At 44.4% G+C, this 25,844-nt stretch overlaps 1 protein-coding gene across 5 annotated transcripts in view; it reads right to left on the minus strand.

Annotated features, from left to right (window-relative positions):
* The window catches only part of PJA2 (praja ring finger ubiquitin ligase 2), a 117,232-nt gene extending 93,390 nt beyond the window's left edge, over positions 1 to 23,842 (minus strand). Inside the window, exon 1 of one of the 5 annotated variants that reach the window (XM_073344665.1) lies at positions 23,770 to 23,842. Coding sequence is in view for 1 of the 5 variants with exons in the window: in XM_073344658.1 (XP_073200759.1) it covers positions 17,393 to 17,498 (106 nt within the window). In the remaining 4 variants the exon portion in view is untranslated. Of the gene's footprint in view, positions 1 to 17,392; positions 20,222 to 22,414; positions 22,596 to 22,690; positions 22,879 to 23,769 lie in introns of those variants that run through there. The other 4 variants (XM_073344662.1, XM_073344661.1, XM_073344667.1 and 1 more) reach the window with 4 other exon arrangements.
* Between the last annotated feature and the right edge of the window lie 2,002 nt (positions 23,843 to 25,844).

Below are 25,844 nucleotides of genomic sequence, written 5' to 3' on the forward strand. Positions count from 1 at the left end.
TTCCCCTTATTTACACTTTTAGAAAAAGAATATTCCTGTAATCAAATTTCCTACCAGATTACACTAACACATTCCTTTTCTACTTCTTAGGAGGCGACATTCCCTTTTGACCAAAAGAGATTATTAGTACCAAATGACCAAAAAAAACTTAAAAAATAAGGTCAAATATATAAATGTGCCAATATCAGATTGATACCCTTATAAACACTGAAGCATTACATCTCTAGAATGTATAACATAATCCAAGAAAAATACTCTAGAAATGTGATAGAATCAAGTTATATGAGCCGACCATTTATGCTCAATATCGTTAATTACATCAAGATTACATTAATCTCACTGCTTTCCTACCACACATCTTAATCCCAAAGTACAATTTCACATTCACTGGTAATTTCAGTATTTTCCTCCCTATGACGGTTTCATTTGACAGTAATGCACTCTTTATCCAAGTGAACCACAAAAGAATCAAACATTTGCACCATTGTAAATTTGTCCTAAAAGCACCAAAAATTCAGAGACTTTCAACACATCTTTAATGGCTCTGGGAAGAGGACTGCATACACAAATTTTCAACTTCAGTGTATTTTTTTAAAAATGTGTTGCTTTTTAAAAGCTGCTATAGTCAATGATTTTACAGTAAATGCAAAAGCATTCTGTAGGATTTTTTTGCACTTATAAAGCAGAATTACTCAAATTAGAAAGTGAAACATTTTAGACTAAACCTGTTTTATTATTCAGGAAAAGTAAGGCGATTAAATAATTGAAATAATAAAAGTTTTCAGAACTAACTACTGGGCATATCCAATAATTATAATGTCTAAATATAGACTGGTTTTCTGATGAAGAAAAATCTACATCTTATAGTTCAAAAAGCCTAAAAAGGAAAAAAAAAAAATGTAGTGTGGGTTACACAGCAGTCACCACAGAAGAGTTGTGCATTTTGCTAATATGAAGACAGCCATGAGAGCTCTCAATCATTGGCTAAGCCTTGGGTGATTTGCTCCTTTCGCTAATTCTGGTAGAAGAATTCTTTTATAGACAAAAGATTAAAACTAAACTAATAAAGTGTACTAAACTAGTAATTCCTTAGTGTTGCTTTGCAACTGAAAGGTACAATTTTACCTACAGAAGGACTGAAATTGATGGATGTGCTCTCTGTCTGAAAAAAAAAACAAACAAAACCAGACTCCTGTATGTAAAATGATGTGTTTTTAACTGTCCTCTCTCCTTTCCCTATCATTCCTTTGTCTGTTAAACAACATGCAATTTGAGTGTAATTTTGATCATAAGCTCTTTGGAGAAGGGACTGTGTCTTTTTTAAATCTAGACAAGACCATGTAGAGTGATGATGTTCTATACTATTTATTAATATATTGAACCAGGACTCAGGAGACCTGGATTCTATTCCTGGCTCTGTCACTGACCTCTTTTGTGACCTTGGACAAGTCACTTCCCCTTTCTGTGCCCATTTCTACTCTCGCCCTGTCTGTCTTGTCTATTTAGACTATAAGCTCTTTGGGGTAGGAATTGTCTCTCACTACATGTTTGTACTATGTGTTTGTATGTTGTGCCTAACATAATGGGACCCTGATCATAGTTGAAGCCTCTAGGTACCACCACATTAATAGGGCCCTACCAAATTCACAACCATGAAAAATGCGTCACGGACTGTGAAATCTGGTCTCCCCCTGTGAAATCTTGTCTTGTGTGCGCTTTTACCCTGGAATATACAGATTTCACGGGGGAGACCAGCATTTCTCAAAGGAGGGGTCCTGAACCAAAAGGGTATTGTGGGGGGGCACAAGGTTATTTTAGGGGGGTTGCGGTACTGCCACCCTTACTTCTGCACCGCCTTCAGAGTTGGGCAGCTGGAGAGCAGCAGCTGTTGGCCAGGGGCCCTGCTCTGAAGGCAGGACCCTGCCAGTAGCAGTGCAGAAGTAAGGGTGGCAATACCATACCAGGCCACGCTTACTTCTGCGCTGCTACTGGCAGCGGCTCTGCCTTCAGATGCATCCCAGAAGTAAAGGTAGCAGTACCGCAACCCCGCCCTATAATAATCTTGCAACCCCCCCACAACTCCTTTTTGGGTCAGAACCTCTACAATTACAACACCGTGAAATTTCAGGTTTAAATAGCTGAAATCATGAAATTTATGATTTTTAAAATCCTATGACCCTGAAATTGACCAAAATGGACAGTGAATTTGGTAGGGCCTTACACATTAGTATTATTTAACAATTAAATAACATTTCTTCTATTGAAATAGTCTGTGTGACAGATTATAGTCAGTCAGTAAATTAATATTTCATATCTAAGTAGGCAAGTTTTAGACACAGGCCTGGTCTACACTACAAAATAAGGTTTGTTCAACTATGTAGGCCAGGAGTATGATAAATGCACACCACTGAGTTGCGTAGTTAAGCCAACCTAAGTTCCCACACAGACAGCATTAGGTTGATGGAAGAATTCTTATATCCACCTAGCTACCACCTCTTGGGGAAGTGGATTACCTATACTGATGGAAGAATCCCACCCATCAGCCTAGGTATCTTCTATACTGAAGCACTACAGCAGCACAGTGTTTAAAGCGTAGACAAGCAAGCCCGACAAACAACTCCATGCAGCCACATGGAACTACCATCCTCAGGAACAAAGGGTAGGCCCATCAGAAACCAATCAACTTCATGGGGTAGGCAGATACTTACAGAACAAGCTGGGAAGTGCTATATTTTGGGTTTGGAAATAGGGAAAGTCGTAAGGGTGGAAGTAACCTGGCTTTGGGATGGAAAAAATCTGAACGTGGGGAAAGAACTTTCATACGAGAGGTCAGAGACAGGACTTGCTCTTGGAACACGTTAGATTTTCTTCTCTTACCTACATTAAGGCGGCATTATCTTGTTTATCAAAAGTGTAGATCTAGATATATTAACAATTTGTTTTAAATTAATTTTCCGTTTTTAATAAGCCTCATTTTAAGAAATTCTACTGTGGTGTGCTGTTTCAGTCAGTGTCACCAAAAAGAAAAGTAACCTACCACCTCAAAAGAAGGGATAAAGATTTTGTGGGATTGAGTCATCCACTCAGACTCTGTCAAAGGGCCTGGACATAGTTGTTCTTCCACAATGAAGGTATGTTGAAAAAGGCTGTATCGCATTCAATACATTTTGGGAGTCACCTACAGGATCCAGGTGAAGACATGAATTAAAGGTTGGGTGATATTTCCCTCCCACTACCTTTCAGGTCATTTGGCCTTCCCTGTACCTAAAGTGGCCCTCTCCCATCTTTCTGCAGCACAGTCTGAGGAAGGAAATGGGTACAGGAAAGGTTAGTTTATATATTGTAACTCAGATCATTAATTACACCCAGCATTGGTCTACACTTGGAGTTGAGGTCCAATTTAGCAGCGTTAAATCGATTTAACCCTGCACCTGTCCACATGACGAAGCCCCCCCCCCTTTTTTTTTTTTACACTTAAAGGGCTCTTAAAATCAATTTCTTTACTCCATCCCCGACAAGGGGATTAGCGCTGAAATTGGCCTTGCCTGGTCGAATTTGGGGTACTGTGGACACACTTCGACGGTATTGGCGTCTGGGAGCTATCCCAGAGTGCTCCATTGTGACTGCTCTGGACAGCTCACTCAACTCAGATGCACTGGCCAGGTAGATAGGAAAAGGCCCGCGAACTTCTGAATCTAATTTCCTCTTTGGCCAGCGTGGCAAGCTGCAGGTGAGTGCAGAGCTCATCAGCAGAGGTAACCATAATGGAGTCCCAGAATCGCAAAAGAGCTCCAGAATGGATCAAACCGGAGGTACGGGATCTGATCACTGTATGGGGAGAGGAATTCATGCTATCAGAACTCTGTTCCAGTTTTCCAAATGCCAAAACATTTGTCAAAATCTCCCAGGGCACGAAGGACAGAGGCCATAACAGGGACCCAAAGCAGTGCCGTGTGAAACTTAAGGAGCTAAGGCAAGCCTACCAGAAAACCAGAGAGGCAAACGGCCGCTCCGGGTAGAGCCCCAAACATGCCGCTTCTATGATGAGCTGCATGCTATTTTAGGGGGTTCAGCCACCACTACCCCAACCATGTGCTTTGACTCCTTCAATGGAGAGGGAGGCAACATGGAAGCAGGTTTTGGGGACGAGGAAGATGATGATGATGAGGTTGTAGATAGCTCACAGCAAGCAAGTGGAGAAACCAGTTTTTCCGACAGCCAGAAACTGTTTCTCACCCTGAACCTTGAGCCAGTACCCCCCGAACAGCAAGGTTTACCGTGAAAGAGTGTACTCATTGTTCTATAAAATATGTCTTTTTGAATACCACTGTCCTTTTTTTTCCTCCACCAGCTGCATGTGTTTCAAGGATCACAGGATCTTAAACATAAAAAAGAAGATTACAAGAAGTGGAAGGTTGGACATATGATCAGGGAAGAGTATAAAAATATTGCTCGGGCATGTAGGAATGATATCAGGAGGGCCAAATCGCACCTGGAGCTGCAGCTAGCAAGAGATGTCAAGAGTAACAAGAAGCGTTTCTTCAGGTATGTTGGCAACAAGAAGAAAGCCAAGGAAAGTGTGGGCCCCTTAATGAATGAGGGAGGCAACCTAGTGACAGAGGATGTGGAAAAAGCTAATGTACTCAATGCTTTTTTTGCCTCTGTCTTCACTAACAAGGTCAGCTCCCAGACTGCTGTGCTGGGCATCAAAACATGGGGAATAGATGGCCAGCCCTCTGTGGAGATAGAGGTGGTTAGGGACTATTTAGAAAAGCTGGACGTGCACAAGTCCATGGGGCCGGACGAGTTGCATCCGAGAGTGCTGAAGGAATTGGCGGCTGTGATTGCAGAGCCATTGGCCATTATCTTTGAAAACTTGTGGCGAACGGGGGAAGTCCCGGATGACTGGAAAAAGGCTAATGTAGTGCCAATCTTTAAAAAAGGGAAGAAGGAGGATCCTGGGAACTACAGGCCAGTCAGCCTCACCTCAGTCCCTGGAAAAATCATGGAGCAGGTCCTCAAAGAATCAATCCTGAAGCACTTGCATGAGAGGAAAGTGATCAGGAACAGCCAGCATGGATTCACCAAGGGAAGGTCATGCCTGACTAATCTAATCGCCTTTTATGATGAGATTACTGGTTCTGTGGATGAAGGGAAAGCAGTGGATGTATTGTTTCTTGACTTTAGCAAAGCTTTTGACACCGTCTCCCACAGTATTCTTGTCAGCAAGTTAAGGAAGTATGGGCTGGATGAATGCACTATAAGGTGGGTAGAAAGCTGGCTAGATTGTCGGGCTCAACGGGTAGTGATCAATGGCTCCATGTCTAGTTGGCAGCCGGTGTCAAGTGTAGATTGCACTCTCAGCAAATTTGCGGATGATACTAAACTGGGAGGAGTGGTAGATACGCTGGAGGGGAGGGATAGGATGCAGAAGGACCTAGACAAATTGGAGGATTGGGCCAAAAGAAATCTGATGAGGTTCAATAAGGATAAGTGCAGGGTCCTGCACTTAGGACGGAAGAATGCAATGCACCGCTACAGACTAGGGGCTGAATGGCTAGGCAGCAGTTCTGCAGAAAAGGACCTAGGGGAGAAGCTGGATATGAGTCAGCAGTGTGCCCTTGTTGCCAAGAAGGCCAATGGCATTTTGGGATGTATAAGTAGGGGCATAGCGAGCAGATCGAGGGACGTGATCGTTCCCCTCTATTCGACATTGGTGAGGCCTCATCTGGAGTACTGTGTCCAGTTTTGGGCCCCACACTACAAGAAGGATGTGGATAAATTGGAGAGAGTCCAGCGAAGGGCAACAAAAATGATTAGGGGTCTAGAACACATGACTTATGAGGAGAGGGTGAGGGAGCTGGGATTGTTTAGTCTGCAGAAGAGAAGAATGAGGGGGGATTTGATAGCTGCTTTCAACTACCTGAAAGGGGGTTCCAAAGAGGATGGCTCTAGACTGTTCTCAATGGTAGCAAATGACAGAACAAGGAGTAATGGTCTCAAGTTGCAGTGGGGGAGGTTTAGATTAGATATTAGGAAAAACTTTTTCACTATGAGGGTGGTGAAACACTGGAATGCGTTACCTAGGGAGTTGGTAGAATCTCCTTCCTTCGAGGTTTTTAAGGTCAGGCTTGACAAAGCCCTGGCTGGGATGATTTAACTGGGAATTGGTCCTGCTTCGAGCAGGGGGTTGGACTAGATGACCTTCTGGGGTCCCTTCCAACCCTGATATTCTATGATTCTCCTTCCCAGAGGCTAGCAAAGATTAGAAGGCGAAAAAAACGCACTCGCAATTAAATGTTCTCTGACCTCATGCTGTCCTCCCACACTGACAGAGCACAGATGAATGCGTGGAGGCAGACAATGTCAGAATGCAGGAAAGCACAAAATAACTGGGAGGAAAGGTGGCGGGCTCAAGAGAGGGCTGAAGCTGATAGGTGGCGGCAGCATGATGAGAGGAGGCAGGATTCAATGATGAGGCTGCTGGAGGATCAAACTAACATACTCCAGCATATGGTTGAGCTGCAGGAAAGGCAGGAGCACAGACCGCCGCTACAGCCCTTATGTAACCAACCACCCTCCTCCCCAAGTTCCATAGCCTCCTCACCCAGACGCCCAAGAACGTGGTGGGGGGCTCTCTGGCCACCCAGCCACTCCACCACAGAGGATTGCCCAAGCAACAGAAGGCTGGCATTCAATAAGTTTTAAGTGCTGCGTGGCCTTGTCCTTCCCTCCTCCACCCCCCCCCCCCCACCCAGGCTACCTTGGCAGTTATCCCCCTATTTGTGTGATGAATAAATAAAGAATGCATGAATCTGAGACAACAATGACTTTATTGCCTCTGCAAGCTGTGATCAAAGGGGGGAGGGGAGCGTAGTTAGCTTACAGGGAAGCAGAGTGAACCAAGGGGCGGGGGGTTTCATCAAGAAGAAACAAACAGAACTTTCACACCGTAGCCTGGCCAGTCATGAAACTGGTTTTCAAAGCTTCTCTGATGCACACCGCGCCCTCCTGTGCTCTTCTAACAGCTCTGGTGTCTGGCTGTGCGTGACCAGCAGCCAGGCGATTTGCCTCTACCTCCCACCCTACCATAAACGTCTCCCCCTTACTCTCACAGATATTGTGGAACGCACAGCAAGCAGTAATAACAGTGGGAATATTGGTTTCGCTGAGGTCTAACCGAATCAGTAAACTGCACCAGCGCACTTTTAAATGTCCAAATGCACATTCTATGACCATTATGCACTTGCTCAGCCTGTAGTTGAACAGCTCCTGACTACTGTCCAGGCTGCCTGTGTACGGCTTCATAAGCCATGGCATTAAGGGGTAGGCTGGGTCCCCAAGGATAACTATAGGCATTTCAACATCCCCAACAGTTATTTTCTGGTCTGGGAAGAAAAGTCCCTTCCTGCAGCTTTTGAAACAGACCAGAGTTCCTGAAGATGCGAGCGTCATGTACCTTTCCCGGCCATCCCACGTTGATGTTGGTGAAACGTCCCTTGTGATCCACCAGTGCTTGCAGCACTATCGAAAAGTACCCCTTGCGGTTTATGTACTCTCCGGCTTGGTGCTCCGGTGCCAAGATAGGGATATTGGTTCTGTCTATGGCCCCACCACAGTTAGGGAATCCCATTGCAGCAAAGCCATCCACTATGACCTGCACATTTCCCAGGGTCACTACCCTTGATATCAGCAGATCTTTGATTGCATTGGCTACTTGCATCACAGCAGCCCCCACAGTAGATGTGCCCACTCCAAACTGATTCCGGACTGACCGGTAGCTGTCTGGCATTGAAAGCTTCCACATGGCTATTGCCACTCGCTTCTCAACTGTGAGGGCTGCTCTCATCTTCGTATTCTGGTGCTTCAGGGCAGGGGAAAGCAAGTCACAAAGTTCCATGAAAGAGCCCTTACACATGCGAAAGTTTCGCAGCCACTGGGAATCGTCCCAGACTGCAACACTATGCGGTCCCACCAGTCTGTGCTTGTTTCCCAGGCCCAGAATCAGTGTTCCATGGCATGAACCTACCCCATTAGCACCATGATGCCCACATTGCCAGGGCCCGTGCTTTAAGAGAAGTCTGCGTCCATGTCCTCATCACTCTCGTCACCGTGCAGACGTCGCCTACTTGCCCGGTTTCACTTTGGCAGGTTCTAGTGATCCATATGCTGCTGAATAATGCGCGTGGTGTTTAATGAGCTCATAATTGCCAAAGTGATCTGAGCAGGCTCCATGCTTGCCGTGGTATGGCTTCTGCACGGTAAAAAGCCGCGGAACGATTGTCTGCCGTTGCTCTGACAGAGGGAGGGGCGACTGACGACATGGCTTACAGGGTTGGCTTGCAGGGAACTAAAATCAACAAAGGGGGTGGCTTTACATCAAGGAGAAACAAGAACAACTGTCACACAGAATGGGCCCCTCAAGGATTGAACTCAAAACCTTGGGTTTGGCAGGCCAATGCTCAACCCACTGAGCTATCCCTCCCCCCGGTATTCCAGGCAGGACTGAATCTCCATTAAACTTTTCAAGGTGCCCCTGACAGACCTCACCAAAACAATTATCGGCCATTGATTTCACGGAGGGAGGGAGAGGGGAGCAAATGAATACAAAACAAATCTGGTCTATTTCTTGTTTTGATCCACTCCATCTATCTTTTACATCTTTGGCTGGCAGCAGACGGTACAGTAGGACTGCTAGCCATCCTCATCTCCTGGCTGCTCACCAGAAGACAGTGCAATAGGACTGCCGGCAGGACTAAAGAGAATGACCTGCTCAAGTAATTCCTATTTTAGTCCCTGCACCCATGTCTGCCCAGGAGCTCCTGACCGACCTTACCAAGGCAGGCAAGAGCACCTCGGACATGAGGACAATTGTTAGCAGGCCTATTGCACCATCTGTTGCCAAAAGGCAATGAGCTGCTGCTGTGTAGCAATGCAGTACCGCGTCTGCCAGCACCCAGGAGACATACGGTGACAGTGAGCTGAGCAGGCTCCATGCTTGCTGTGGTATGGTGTCTACACAAGAAACTCAGGAAAAAAGGCGCCAACGATTGTCTGCTGTTGCTTTCACGGAGGGAGGGGGGCAGGCCTGATGACATGTACCCAGAACCACCCGCGACAATGTTTTTGCCCCATTAGGCATTGGGATCTCAACCCAGAACTCCAATGGGAGGCGGAGACTGCGGGAACTGTGGGATAGCTACCCACAGTGCAACGCTCCAGAAGTCGACGCTAGCCTCGGTACCGTGGAAGCACTCCGCCGAGTTAATGCACTTAATGCACTTAGAGCATTTTGTGTGGGGACACACACAATCAACTATATAAAAACAATTTCTAAAAAACCGACTTCTATAAATTCAACCTAATTTCATAGTGTAGACATACCCTTAGTCTTGCTACTCCCATCATAAGATTACATATTCTCTCTCAAGGGGACCTGACAGTTCAAAAAGCTACACCCTCACTTTGACAAATACTATAAAGTGTTTGTCTAAGTGATTCTATCGTTCTAAAAAGAAAAGAACTTGTGGCCCCTTAGAGACTAACAAATTTATCTGAGCATAAGCTTTCATGACCTACAGCTCACTTCATCGGATGCATTCACTGGAAAATATGGTGGGGAGATTTATATACATAGAGAACATGAAACAATGGGTGTTGATAAATTGGTTAGTCTCTAAGGTGCCACAAGTACTCCTTTTCTTTTTGCGAATACAGAGTAACACAGCTGCTACTCTGAAACCTACGGTTCCAAAGTAGAATTTCAGATTTCTGAAAATTGAAGGCCTGATCTACCCTACACAATTATTCCAGTACAACTATGTTGGTTAGGACTACATGAAAAAAAAAATTATGCTGGCATCGGCTCCATAATGTAAGCATGGTCTTACATGACAGAAAGCCACAACTCAGCACAAAGATCATATCCTGAGAGGTATTTCTGCATAATTTCTCTTTTGTCTTATGCCAAGTACTGGCTATATTATGTTTAAATTAGCATGCTGCTAATCATTCACCTTCTGTGACACAGAGATTAAAATTATATTGTTTAAACGGTTAACCAATTAAAGGGAGAGGGGTTGGAGCTGCTCCGGCAGGCCCAGGGCTCGGGTCACGTTCGGCCGGCACGGGGGCTGCTGGGCCAGCCCAGGGGTTAATAGTTAAGGCAGGTTAACTGGTAAGACTAATGCTTACCAGTTAATATTTTACATCCCCACTTTCTATAACAACTTTGAATCTCTATTGCTCTGGAGTCTAAGTGGAAAATATGGACGTAGTTTAGCCTTAATTCTTTAGTTCTCTTCCACATTTTAAGCACAGTTCTACCAGTTTTTAATTCCTGTGACCTCTGAACTAAATAAATAAGTCTTGGTATGAATGCAAGAGAAGGCATGATAATTATTTCAACTTTATAGCAAGAACAAGACTGCCTCCTCTGATTTTCTCTGAGAAAATGTATTTACTAAGAAATGCTATTTTAAAAAAAAATAAAACTTCCTCAAGAAGTTTGAAGGTGCATAGGCACGTATGCATCACAGAGAACTGCAGGGTAGTTCTTAATCTAATTTTTTTTTAAAATGCCTTTAAAAACATTACTTTAAGTAACTATTCATCTGTTCTTACATTGTAGGCCAGCAGGTTCCCCAAGCTGTTTGCTAAACTAACCTCTGAAGATTAAATTGTTAATTCAGTCTCACATCTATTAGCGCTGGTAGCATCTGGAATTGTAAAAATCTACCTTCGAATATAAAAAAAATTTGTTTTGGTTTAACAGTAAACTTTGAAACGCCAAGCTAGATTAGTATTTATAGATTTGGGTTTTATTACTGATCTCAAGAAACAAATACAGTACATTTTTTGGAAAATATGTCGTTTTAAAATCATTTTCTGCTGAGCTAATTTGGGGCCCATTAGAAGGATGCCCCCCGACGCTCTTTTCTTCAAGAGCTCTGGAGAGTACAATTGACAAACACCCCACTGTATGCCTTCCTCACTATAAGTCATGAGATGAGTACATTGCAGCTGTTCCTGGGAACACACTTGCATGTTTCCAAGTTCCAGTTCCAATGCTCCTATTGAACTGATCTGCTTTTGTATTTGCCCAGCTTAATGATTATTTGTATAACACTACCACCCAGAGGCTGCTGTCAAGTTAGGGTCCTATTTTGCTGGGCGTCACACAAACACGCAAGTCTTGATCACTTCCTGATGAAAAACACAGCTTCTCATACCTACCTGCTTGTTCCAACTATAGTAATGTCTTGCAGGACTCTGACACTGAAGGCCCCTTTTAAAGAAGTCAAAGATAATCTTGCCACTCACAGTTCCAGAAAATCTGTGTTGCTTTGTAGTGTTTCCATGCGTCCACTAAGTTTACCTATCCTTTCAAAATGACAACTGTCTGGAATACTTTTCCTCCAACATCACGGCAACATTGCACTCTAGTAGATGCTGGTGTTCCCACAACTAGCTGAACACATACTTTCATAGAATCCTAGAATATCAGGGTTGGAAGGGACCTCAGGTGGTCTTCTAGTCCAACCCCCTGCTCAAAGCAGGACCAATCCCCAACTAAATCATCCCAGCCAGGGCTTTGTAAGCCTGACCTTAAAAATATCTAAGGAAGGAGATTCCACCACCTCCCTAGGTAACGCATTCCAGTGTTTCACCACCCTCCTAGTGAAAAAGTTTTTCTTAATATCTAACCTAAACCTCCCCCACTGCAATTTGAGACCATTACTCCTCGTTCTGTCATCTGCTACCACTGAGAACAGTCTAGAGCCATCCTCTTTGAAACCCTTTTCAGGTAGTTGAAAGCAGCTATCAAATCCCTCCTCATTCTTCTCTTCCGCAGACTAAACAATACCAGTTCCCTCAGCCTCTCCTCATAAGTCATGTGTTCCAGTCCCCTAATCATTTTTGTTGCCCTCCGCTGGACTCTTTCCAATTTTTCCACATCCTTCTTGGAGTGTGGGGCCCAAAACTGGACACAATACTCCAGATGAGGCCTCACCAATGTCGAATAGAGGGGAACGATCACGTCCCTCAATCTGCTGGCAATGCTCCTACTTATACAGCCCAAAATCCCATTGGCCTTCTTGGCAACAAGGGCACACCCTTTTGACTCATATCCAGCTTCTAGTCCACTGTAACCCCTAAGTCCTTTTCTGCAGAACTGCAGCCTAGCCATTCGGTCCCTAGTCCGTAGCGGTGGATTGGATTCTTCCGTCCTAAGTGCAGGACTCTGCACTTGTCCTTGTTGAACCTCATCAGATTTCTTTTGGCCCAATCCTCCAATTTGTCTAGGTCCCTCTGTATCCTATCCCTATCCTCCAGCGTATCTACCTCTCCTCCCAGTTTAGTGTCATCTGCAAACTTGCTGAGGGTGCAGTCCACACCATCCTCCAGATCATTAATGAAGATATTGAACAAAACCGGCCCCAGGACCGACCCTTGGGGCACTCCACTTGATACTGGCTGCCAACCAGACATGGAGCCATTGATTACTACCCGCTGAGCCCGACAATCTAGCCAACTTTCTATCCACCTTATAGTCCATTCATCCAGCCCATACTTCCTTAACTTGCTGGCAAGAATACTGTGGGAGACCACGTCAACAGCTTTGCTAAAGTCAAGGAACAACACGTCCACTGCTTTCCCCTCATCCACAAAGCCAGTTATCTCATCATAGAAGGCAATTAGATTAGTCAGGCATGACTTGCCCTTGGTGAATCCATGCTGACTGTTCCTGATCACTTTCCTCTCCTCTAAGTGCTGCAGAATTGATTCCTTGAGGACCTGCTCCATGATTTTTCCAAGGACTGAGGTGAGGCTGTCTGGCCTGTAGTTTCCAGGATCCTCCTTCTTCCCTTTTTTAAAGATGGGCACTACATTCTTCACATGTTGCAGCTAGCGTATTGCACAATGTCTAGATGTGAAACTTATCTCAAGCAGACAAATGAAGGTGCTTGTTCATACTTTCTTGCATACGGAGTTAGTTCATGCTGTATCTCATCTTCTGGAACTTGTCACTTGATAAAACTTCTTTTCCTAGAACAGTAATTGTCCTTGCTAGCTGCCCTATCTTCAAATGGATGAGAGGTTACTATTGAAAGGAGTTCTAATAAGAGCCTCGTATCTATTTGAGAAGATATATTGATTACAAATAGCCTGAACTTGAGTTTTGATATTGTTGATATCTGAGCTGCTATGCTTGTTGAGTCCCATGCCACTGGTTCTCATAGAATATTTTCAAGGAAGGGTGAAAGGTGATATCCCTATCCTCAAAGAAGATGCTACCAGAATCTTGGAAAGAATTCTAGAGATTTGAGAATTTGAACACCATCTGGCAACAGCATTTCATAAATCCATGAGAGGTAGTCAACTGTAACTAGAAAGATACACACTACTAAAACTAACTGTCATCAAATCTTTTGGGGACACTATGAGACCACTGACTATCATGCTAACCTGTATTATCGCAGTGTTTCCTTATTCTCCACCTATCTGTTGTATATACATGTAGTTTCTTGTCTTAGATAGTAAGCTCTTTAGGGCAGGGACTGACTTTTAGTTTTTTTAATATCTACCACAATGGGGTCCGGGTGCACAACTGGGACCTCTAGGTGCTACTGCAATACAAATAACTAAAAACCTCAGCTTGTTTATATTCTTGTGTTCCAACACAGCATGTATTTATAGCATTTTCTTTTATGAGTCACAAGACAACAGAAAATGCCACTGATACAGTCTTATTGCATCCCTTTCAAGGTAGTAGTACAGAGGTCAACATCTTCTTATTCTTCTCTTTCTTTTTTTTTAAATCTCAAGGAGTTTAGGGGGTAAAACACATTCTGTGTACTCATCATGAATTCTGTGGAGTACCTTAGGAAATTTCTTCTGTGACCCATCAGTCTGCAATAAGTTTTATCTAGAGAGTCTAAAAATGATATTCTGCCCCATACCTAAAGCTCTTTTTGACCTGGGGTGTCTTACCTAGTTCTCTATTGGATTTAACTGTATTTTCCCAAGTCTTGACATGTGTGTTCCTCTACTTACTATTTCTGTTACAAGACCTCTTTCCGATATAAGCAGAGTTCTTTCTATATCCATAGGAACAAAAAGAAAAATGGTCTTCAGATGCTGTGTGCCTTTATATGTCTTTGACAGAGGTCAGACAATCTTTTCTGCATGCTCTTTTACCAACTTTTCAAAATATTTTCCATTATGATACAACACCGACACCAACCTTCTACCCAACCAACTGAACCAAGTCTCTTCTACCCACTTCAAAAAAAGACCTACAACAGCCTCCACCACAAGCAGAATTTTTACCCCCCAAAAGAAGAAGTCGCCCACTAAGGATAGTGCCATTGTTATCGATTTCATGTGGAAGGTGCTCAGTTACTATAGTGATGTCTGACAGCATAAAAACATACAAGTCCAAAAAGCAGCATCGTGGTGATGCTTGAGTCTGTTAGGTAAAACTGTCCTTTAGCTACAGCAAAACACGCAAAAGCTGAAAAGTTGATTGAAATCTTGTAATAGCACCTGAGAAAACTATCTGGGGCATCTCCTTTCCTTGCTTTCCCACAAAGAGACCGTTTGATGACAAAGATGACAGTTTAATCAGAAAGGAGGTTACCTCACAGATTTCCACTGTGAAGTCTGCTCACTGTTCAAGGCTTGGTCTACAGAGTTAGGTCAACATAAGGCATCTTATGTTGACCTAATTATGTCAATGTACACATGCTCCTCGGGATGCAAGTGCCCTACTACACCAACATACCTCCACAAGAAGTGTAGGGCTTATGTCGGTGTAGTTAGGGCGATGCAGTGTCTGTGTAGAGACACTGCATTACTTATACTAGCTGTTCATTGGAGCCCTGAAATTGACAAGAAAGCTGGGCTGTCACAGAGGAGGGTGGATGGCTCCAGCTAAAGCATGGCTGCTCCCGGGCTTACTGCTCTAAGCCGGGCTGCACTCGCCCTGCTCCCCAGAGCCCAGCTGCCTCCCAGCTTCGTGCAGCATGCCCAACTGCTGCCTGTGCTCCCCACTCAGCTGCTGCTCAGAGGTTCCTGGCACCCCATGGGTGCTGCCCCCCCAACTGTCAGCTCCCCACCAGAGCCGGGGTCCCAGTTGTGAGCTCCCAGTCTCTCAGCACCCCATACTGCTCCTCTTAAGTCAATGGGAGTGCTCCTAGTGAGGACGCGCACCACCAACAGAAGGAGAGTAGCGTGGATATGAACTGCACTGTAATTACTGCAGTGGTTGTGAGATAACCTAACATAGGTCGACTTGCATTTCTAGTGTAGACATGCGCAGAGCTTTATAGCCTGGTAACCTACAGCATGACCCTTGTTGGGGTAGCGTCTACTCTCCTTTTATGGCTTCTGGTGTTTGTTTCATTTAATGAGGTAAGAGGCTATTTTCCTTTTCTTTACATGTGCCGATATTTCATTTGGAACTCTGAAGTACTTACTTCCCCCACTAAGACAAAATATTCAGAAGGAAAAAGCCTCTACTACTCTGTAACCCGGACTGACAGTTCCAATTCTGACTGAAACAGATGAATTACTGGTATAAAATAATCAATTTATATTTTTGCTTTTCAAAAACCCTGTTTATTTTTAAAAATATTTAAAGATGTTGAGTCACAAAAGCTGTATACAGGACAGAATATATGAAAATAAGCAAGTACAAACGTCTGTGGGTATACATACATAGCCAGTGCGATCCAAGCACCTATAACTTTCTTTCAGATGCATACAGAAAAGAACAAATCTAAAAACTGGAACAACCTTGCATATTTTTGCCAAATGAATGTTTCATTTGACATTTCATGCGAACTTGGTGCGGATCAAGGTCCTATGTAGAAGAATTTTCATGAAAATTGTTGAACTTTCCCTATCAAAAGTTAAAATTTGAAGGGAAAACCCTCCAAAATCAATATCCAAAGGGCATAAAAATCTCTTTATTCTTGAGCATATCTATTTATTTTTTAGAAGTCAGAGCTCAAAATAAAAGTAACCCAGCTATTACGAGTATAAGACTGCTGAGTCCAATAACGCATAATATAATTTTGATTAAGTTACAAGATACAATCACGTGATTGTATGTATACATTAATAAAATATTAACAGAGTTCTTAGACTTTCTTTTGTATTTCTTATTGCTACATTTTTCCTTCTGCGTTTATGGGAATTGGAGGTGGTAAGGGGCTGCTGCACAGAGCTTTTCTTAAAACTTGCTACTTTTTCTCATTTGAACTGAACTCATGTACTTTGAATTCATATAATTTGATTAAGTCAGACACCTGAGGCCTCAGATAAGGTGTCTAATATCCATCTTAAGTTTCTCACATTTGAACAATCCTCTTAGATGCTAACACTGATTTAGAACAGTTAATTTCAGCAGGAGAAGATTGAGACATTTCTCCCCACTGTCATGAACGCTTATCTTAATACTTCACGTGGCACTCTGGTTCTGCCATACCTTTGAAGTATGTTAAATTAATTAGTAAAAGATGAGGACATTTTAGCACTTACATGTCTGTGTTGCTGATATTTAACAAGCTGTGAGTTACCTACACTCATTGTTTGTTCCCACCCTGTACCTGTGGTTTAGATCTAGAGTTCTCTGGACCACGTCTTCTAGGTCTTCAGAGTTTTCTTTTACTTAGCTATGCTAAAATACAACTTGTATGCTGTGTCAGCAGCTACAACTTTTGAGTGCTTTCTTAGAGCATAAAACAAAGCTCTAACCACTAATATCAAGTAACATTTGTTTAGAAATTATTGCTATTAACTGAAAGAAACTGACTAAAAGAATCAGACAAAAACAACCACCCTGACTGCTTAGTCTTCTCTTTGCCAAGGCAAAGCTTCTGGTAGGAGCCGCTCATCTTCACTGCTACAGGGTCAGCATATGACTGACACTCGGTGGAACCTGTTCCTTTGGGGGTTGGACTAGATGACCTCCTGAGGTCCCTTCCGGCCCTGATATTCTATGATTCACTGTTGAATTAGTTCCAATAACTGTCCTTGTATCAGCTGAGCAATGCATTACTGCAAACGTTTCTGGTCATTTCTTTGACAGACAACACACCAGATCTGTCAATAAAGTTAAGGCTGTTGGAACCAACAAAAGGAAGAAGATTCAAACAAAACCAAAAAGTTCCATCCTTAAGTCATGCTGCTGCACCTTTTGAAAAGATAAGAAACACCATGGCAAAGCATGAGCCTAGAATGGAATGCAGAAGTTGTGGAGTTCCCATCCCTACCTCCATCTTTGAGTTGCCTTGTTTTGACATGTTGAAAGTTGTACATGTAATAATTTAAAAGTTGTTTCAATATAACTTAGATTTGTTTCTTTCAAATACATTTTGCTCACCTACTAATAAAAAGTAGATCCTAAACTGAACTCCAGGGACTGTTTTACTATGATGCTGGTACACAGCAAGTAATAAAGCTGGTGAAGTTTGTGCCAATACTGGCATATGGACTGTATTACAGATTTTCTCAGCCCTTAATCTGTTCAGAAAAAGACAGAAGGGTTTTTATGAGCATTCTAATAAATAAAGTAGTACATACACATTCCCTATGGTTCTATTTTGTATCAAACATTACCATTTTTCAGAAGTATTGCAACAAAACTTTATTAAAATGTAAATCATATGTTCACAGCTCCAGTTATCTTGCATTGTAAATAACAATCTACCTATATTATAAGCTCTTCAGGTAAAGGAACTGTGACACAGGAATATCTTTGTGCCAACTGGTAGAGGGCCTGAACGGGGAAGGTATAGAGTTTTATTGGGATCCTCTGTGTCAAGTATACATACAATAATTCACCAAAGTGTGACATGTGAAGTCTCTACTGAAAGACAGTATCCCACTGATTATCAATCATTTCAAAATGTATGTATGGAAAATATTTAAGAAGTTAAGTATCTAAACCAGAAATTATGTTTTTAAGGTATGTAAGTTAAGGCCGGTCACCAGAAGGTGATAAACATGCTCCTTTTAAGTAGGAGGGAAGAGACCCTTCTCACTCTGGCTGGTCACATGTGTGATATTGTCTGCTTCACAATGGAGGTCCCTCCACAGACAGATCAGAACGATAATCAAGAGTTTGTGACATCTTCAAGAGAAAAAACTGCAGGAAACACTTTCAGCAGAGAGGTATCTTGTTTACACATAAAGACAATGGATTTTTGGGGTACAACTGGAGGTCCTGAGGTACACCCTGGATCCTTCACCGAGGATACTGTCAACGTGTTCTGTTTTAAGAAAGGAGGGTCACAGCTAACTTAGCTAGAACATAAAAATGACCATATTGGGTCAGACCAATGATCCATCTAACCCAGTATCCTGTCTTCCAACGGTGCCGAAAATGCCAGGTGCTTCAGAGGGAATGACTAGAACAGGTAATCATTAAGTGGTCCATCCCCCGTTAACCATTCCCAGCTTCTGGCAAACAGAGGCTAGGGACACTTCAGAGCATAGTTTTGCTCTGAAAATGCTACAGAGACTTTGGGTGAACTAAACTTCATTAGACAGGAGAATATCTTGTTAATTAAGTCCAGGCTCTAGAATGTGTGTTATGTTTTTTATTTCACAAGTAACCACTTGTTTCCAAACCTTTTATTTGCTACTTCTCAAATCTCCGTATGTTGTCAAATACATTTTTACAGGTGTGAAAAAAAGTGAAATGCTGTGTGTTAAATGGAGTGCTGCTCTGAGGTGTAGCTGGTAAACTGGGGGGTACCGTTCCTTTGGGAGCAGTGAATCTCTGAACTCTAAGTGTCCAGTGAACCAGCGGCTGGACAATCCAAGGGGACACTCAGAAGGTTCAGGTGTTGGAGCGTGCATTTTGCTAACCTGCAGATAGATAACAGAGCCTGCGTAAAGTAATGCTGCCCGTGGTCAGTGAAGTCAAGGAGCTGACACTCTGCAGGCGCAGAGACGGCTTTCTCATGCTAAGGGTGGATGGTAGCGAGGTGCCTCATAATTCTGGGTACTGCTAGGAATCATCACAGACAGTCTCTCTTATATGTTTATACTGTGCTTAGCACAATGGAGCCCTGGCCTCTAGGCCCTATCACAGTACAAAATAAAGTAATAAGATTCATCTATTTCAAGACTACGCCAGGCCAAAGCAAAAGGGACCAAGAATCACCAAAAAAACCCCCAGCCCTCCCACCAAAAAAAAAACAACCAGACCCACAAACCAATGAGTACTTCTGATTCCATGCAAAATAGTGTATTTATACAAAGTGATGATGGTGCCATCCTGAACTGTTGCTACTAATACCCATCACAGCATTCTCTGAGTTAACCCAGTACACTAGATTAAACACTTTTCAGTTAATATACTGAATTCTTTGGGGGGGAACAGGTCCTTTTCATGGAAAAACTCCACAACTGACCCAGCACAATAAAACTGGGTCAAAAATGTGCCTTGTTTTGATGTTGATTTGATTTGCAAAATAATGACATACTTTCTTCACTGCACTGCTTATGCACTGAATTAGCAAAATAGACAAAAATCAATACCTGTGAAAGAGCACTATTTATACAATGTTAAGCTTGACTTTTTAAGTCAAGAAATGTAAAAGTTATGTTTCCTACAGCAACAATAGCTTGACCACATTGCACATGTGTAGTCATCTCTATCACTTGTACACCATTTGCATTTGCCTTATTACCTCTGCAATATGGCTACAGTAAACAATTTACTTTCTTGATTCATGTGTGTTGATTTTTAAACATTTATCTTACATTAACAGTTTTAGGGAAAATAACTTCTATACAATCTCTGATGCAAATATATACTTGTATAATCAAGTAAACAAAATGGTTTATATCTGGTGTACTGCATCACAGATACATAAATATTTACACAGCTTATTTTTAAAATCATTTTTTTCAATCATGTCACTAGTCTTAAATGAACATCAAGTCCATGAAGTACAGAAGTTTTAAAAAGCTATCAGAGCACAAAAATAAAATTTGAAAGTTCTCTTTACTGCTGGGAGGCCCCCTTCCTCCCCACCCCCCAAGATGGTCAAATGGAATTTTATCAAATATAACAAAAGAAATTCACATGCAGCACAATTTCAGCCCCAAAGGTAGCACAGTTTAGAGGGATAAGCGTATATAACACAGTTCAAGATTCATACCAGAAAACTGGTCTCTACAGAGACATTAAAAACACAAAGCAGCACCTTAAACCCACCCAAGTCAGTAAGCCTGAGAGACCTGGCTCCTCTGCGAACTATATAGTATCACATATATGACCCTGTTTAGTTTACAATTTTGAATTTTTTTAAACATTGTTTTCATCCTTTGAATATGCAGAGATTGTGCAATATATGTGTATTTACATGAATGTATAACACATGTCTGTGAAATCACTTTCAGTGGTATCTGGTCGGATACTATGCAAGTGTTCAAAATGTTCTTTATTTTAAAATATCGTTAATTCCACTATAATTAGGTCACTTAGGGTATGTCTACACAGCAAAGAAAAATCACATAGCTGGCCTCTGCCAGCCAACTCAGGCCTGGGAGGCTCAGTCCACAGGGCTGTTTCACTGCTGTGGAGACTTCCAGTCTTAGGCTAGAACTCAGGCTCCAGGGCCATGAGAGGGTCCTAGAGCTTGGGCTGGATCCATCCTGCAAGATCCTAGAGCCAGGTCTTCAGCCCGAGACCTGAAGTCTACAAAAAATTCACACCCCTGAATTCAACCCTGAGAAGGCCCACCCCACTGGGCAGAAACCCCTACACCACCACCCTACTGCAAGTCAGAGGTCCCAAGCTCTTCCCCCCCCACCCCCGGCCCCACACAGTCTGGTAGGTGGAAAATGGGGCAGGGCATGGTGGGGGGGGTGGGGCTGTGAGCTGCACTTTAACAGTAAGAGAGACGCATGTGGCTCGCAAGCCAGTTTGGCCACCCCTGGCATAGACATAGCCTAAGTACGTACAGACTGTTATCGTAAGAATATAAGAATGGCCATATGGAGTCAGATCAATGGTCCATCTAGCCAGTATCCTATCTTCCGACAGTGGCCAATACCAGGTACTTCACAGGGAATGAACAGAACAAGTAATCATCAACTGATCCATCTCCTGGTCACCCATTCCTGCCTTCCAGCAAACGGAGGCTAAGAACACTTCAGAGCACGGTTTTGCATCCCTGTCCATCCTGGCTAATAGCCATTGATAGACCCATCCTCCATTAACTTATCTAGTTCTTTTTTTAACCCTGTCAGTTTCTTGGCCTTCACAACATCCTCTGGCAAACAGTTCCACAGGTTGACTATGCACTGTGTGAAGAAATACTTCCTTTTGTTTGTTTTAAACCTGTTGCCTCTTAATTTCATTTGGTGATCCCTAGTTATTGTATTATCAGGAAGAGTAACTAAAACTTCCTTGTTTACTTTCTCCACACCAATTGTGATTTTATAGATCTCCCCCTTTAGTTGTCTCTTTCCTAAGCTGGAACACCCCAGTCTTATTAATCTCTCTTCATATGGAAGTTGTTCCATACCCCTAATCACTTCTGTTGCCCTTTTCTGTAACTTTTCCAAAATATCTTTTTTGAGATGGGGTGACCACATCTGCACACAGTATTCAACATGTGGGCATACTATGGATTTATATAGAAGCAATACCAGCCTTCACATTTATGATGTGCTTCTACTTATGGCCCCAATCCTGCAGACGCCCAGGTATACTCAATGTGCGGGATGAACTGCGGGCCCCTTCTAGCCCTACGTATCTATGGTTCTATATTTTACATTACTTGCACAAGCAGCCCCATTTGATTAAAGCGACTCTTCACACACATGAAGTTATGCACACAGGGGAATGGTTTGCAGCATGGAGGCCCAGATGTGTTCACTGACTGTGACCAGGACTCCACAACCCAGTGCCCCACAGAACTTAACTGGTAATGAAAAAGGTGTCAGGCCTCAAGCAATTCGGTACTGAGACTCAAGTAATTTTTTTTTACATTTATAACTGATGCAGCAAGCCCAGAGGTGCCGGGGCTATGAGCCTCCGGCTTCCAGGGCTCAGCCTTGACACACACTAAATACTGACAGGTTTCAGAGTAGCAGCCCCACCCACATGTACCCTGCTCCCCACTACCCTCCCTAGGCGCCCCCCACCCCCACTTATTTCCCACTCTATGGGTCACAGCTGCCCCGGTGGCCACCACATCCCCCAGGCACCCCCCCCCTCACTGACTAGACCATGCCCAGCCCCACCCCGCAGCTCCTCCTACCCCCTCGCGCCTCCCAGTCCCTGCTGCCAGCAGCGCTGGCCGATCCCCCACCCGGGCCTGCACAAGCCTGGAGAGGCGTGGAGCCGAGACCCGTCGTCAAGCCCGGGGGAAGCGGCCTGTACCGAGGCGGCGGTTCCGGCCCAGGCGCTCCCCTCAGTCCCGGGCTGCGCCGCTCCTGCCCCGCACCGGGCACCCGGGCAAACGGGTCAGACCCCCGGGGAAACCAAGAAGGGACGGGTCGCGCCCGCGACAGCCCGGGGGCCGGGGCTCCCCCCGTGACAGGCCGCGGCACGGAGCGGCCGGGCCCAACCGCCCGGGATCCTCCCGAGCCAGCCACGCTCCCGCGCAACGGGGGCCATTCCCCCGAACCCGCCGGCCAGGCCGGCCCCTGCACTCACCCCTCCCCGGTCCCGACTCACCCGCCTCCTCCAGGCCGGGTCCCGGCACCAAAGCCTGGGCCCCGACACAGCCTCAGCGAGAGCCAGCCGGGCCAATCCCGGCCCGCTACACCGCCAGAGCCAGCCAATCCCGGGCCGCACTGCGGAGACACCAGCCAATCCTTGCAGAGATGGGGAGAGGATGGGAACCCATGGGTCCGCCCGCTACTGCTGCTGTAGGTTTCAGGGGAAGGAAATGACTGAACTAAGCTACACATACAGCTATGGCTCTCCCTACGGCCACACGCGCCCACCCAGAGCCACCCTCATCCCAAGAGCCACACACAGAGAGAGCTACAGTCCTCTCTAGAGACACACGCAGAGCTACACTGTTCCCTAGAACCACACACACAGAACTACATTCCTGCCTGGAGCCACAGAGAGAAACTACACCAACAGATGCTGCAGCACCCCCTGGCTTGAAGTGATTTCCATTATACACAGCGTTTACAGTTTGGTTCAATGGCTCTCAGCACCCCCACTATAAAAATTGTTCCTATCACCCCTAGCTACACCCTTCTCTAGAGATACATACAGAGCTACACTTTTTCCTAGAACCATGCACACACAACTATACCCTCTCTAGAGCCACCCACACACAGAGCTACACTTCATCCCAAAGATACACACAGAGCTACATACATTCCTCCCTATGCCCATTCAGAGCTACAACCCCTCTAGAACCACAGCCACACACACACAGTTAGACTCTACCCTAGAGATACACACAAAGCTACGCCCTTCCCTAGAGCCACAGATATAGAGCTACACTTCTCCCTAGAGACACACAGGGAGCTACACTTCTACCCCAGAGCTATGCACACACAAAGAACTACACCCATCCTTAGAACCTCTCTCACACAGAGGCCTGATCTGCACTAAGAAGTAAGGTCAATATAATTACATCGCTCAGGGGTGTGAAACATCCATGTCCCTGAGCGACACAATTAAACCAGCCTAACCCCTGGTGTAGAGAGCACTAGGTCAATGGGAGAATTCTCCCGTCAACCTAGCTGCCACCTCCTGTGGAGGTGGATTACCTATGCCAATGGGACAAGTCTTCCTGTCAGCCAGTGGTGCAAGTAGAAATCATTTTTCTTGCCAGTACTGCACTCATGGGAGGGACACAAGGGGGGCATGTGACCTCCTCACATGACCCTCCATATGACTCCTCCCTGCCCTGCACCCAGCCCGGGGCCCCCACGCTCTTCCCGTCCCCTCTGACACCTCCCTTTGTATATAGAAACATCAACATGCTTAACTACTCACTTTCCTCCCAAATATGTAGTATTCAGTCTGTTTATATGGAATATGGGAGTTGGGTGAGGAGCCATTTCAGCATATGTATGACTTATTAAAAGACAAATTTTAAGTAGAACTGTATCCTAAACTGCATTATGGCATTATACCCAAACATTGCATTTCAATGCAGGCTTCAACTTCCTTTATAGGAACAGACTCCTAAAACTCTTACCAGTCCACAGAAGTGATCCACAGATATGCAAATAGTCCCATTGTGTTCAATGGGATTGATCAAATGATTAAGAGTTTACAGGATTAGGTTCCAAGTTTGTAAATTGTTCTGGATAAAACTGACAATGCCTGAGCTGTCAGATCAGAAGGCATGTAATTCAGATAAAGGTGGGCAGATATGTGATAAGTGTTAGCTCCGTTGCTAAGATGAGGAACATATTTTTCAGCAACATTCTTGGCAGATTCCTGAGGCAGCTGGTTTAAGGCCATCAATGTTCGGCATTATAATCTTCACTTATAGTTCTCTCACCCACAAAGCTGGAAAATGAGACATTTGTTTTGCTGCTCCAGTTCCAGTTAACAAAATGCATGATAGACTAGTTTGGCTGCAAAGAAGAATTATATCTACACTGGGGACAACTCATGATTCCCATCAGGCTGCAGAACTGGGCTGACATCAGAATCCAAACATCCTCTGGTCAGTGCAAGCAGAGGCATTCCTCTAATGATTTAGACTTGATGTGATGCAGTATGGATGTCATGGATAATTCAGACCAATGGAGAGAAACAGTATCAAAAACACTGTTTAAACACCTTCTGTCCCCTCCAATCCCTCCCCTCTTGAGGACTCCTGACCAAGGTAACAGCACAATACATATGCTCTGAAACCTTTGTTTAAGTTTGTTAGCATATGTATTGTGCTGTTAAAGCCATTTAAAGAATGAATGGCCTCCCTAGCCTCGTTCTGCTCCTTTAAGGAGCAGAGCACAGCTCCTCCCCACCCCTGGAGTTGTGGGCAGGGGGCTAGGCCAAAGTCTTTCCAGTACTCTGTACCTGCTAAAAATGTCTTGCCAGTACTGCGTACTGGAGGGTACCGTCCTACTTGCACTCCTGCTGTCAGCATAGGTAGTGTCTTCACTGAAGTGCTACAGCAATGCAGCAAAGGAGGTGTGCCATTGCAGCGTTTTAAGTGTAGAAAAACCCAGAGCTACCCACCTCCCCAGAGACAGAGCTACACACAAGGAGAGATCTACTCCCCTTCCTAGAGTCACACTCACACACACACACACACAAAGCTACACCCCTCCCTAGAACCACACACATGGAGTTACAATGCTCCTTAGAACCACACACACAGAGCTACACCACTCTCTAGAGCAACACGCACACACAGAGCTACCCTCCTCCCCCAGAGCTATGCACCAGAGATACACCCCTGCGTAGAACCACACACATACAGTGCTACACCTCTCCCTAGACATAGATACACAGTGCTACATTCCTCCCCAAGAGCTACACACTGAGCTACACTAGATTCCCCTCTGCACAGAGCTATACGCCTCTCCAAAGCCACCCACACAGCTACGTCCCTCCCAAATTATACACACACACAGCTACACCCTTCCCCAAAGCTATGCACAGCTACACCCCTCCAACGAGACACACACAGTTCTACAGAGCTATACTCCTCCCCTTAGTGCTGCACACAGACACAGAGCTACAACCCTCCACAGAGACACACAGACAGAGATCCACCCCTCCTCAGAGACATACACACACACAGTTGCATCCCTCCCTGGCCCCGCCAGAACTGGCAGACAGACACATACAGTAGTATACATAGTGTTGATAACTTTTGCAA

This window comes from Lepidochelys kempii, chromosome 5 (assembly GCF_965140265.1).
Source record: "Lepidochelys kempii isolate rLepKem1 chromosome 5, rLepKem1.hap2, whole genome shotgun sequence".
NCBI classification, from domain to species: Eukaryota; Metazoa; Chordata; order Testudines; family Cheloniidae; genus Lepidochelys; species Lepidochelys kempii.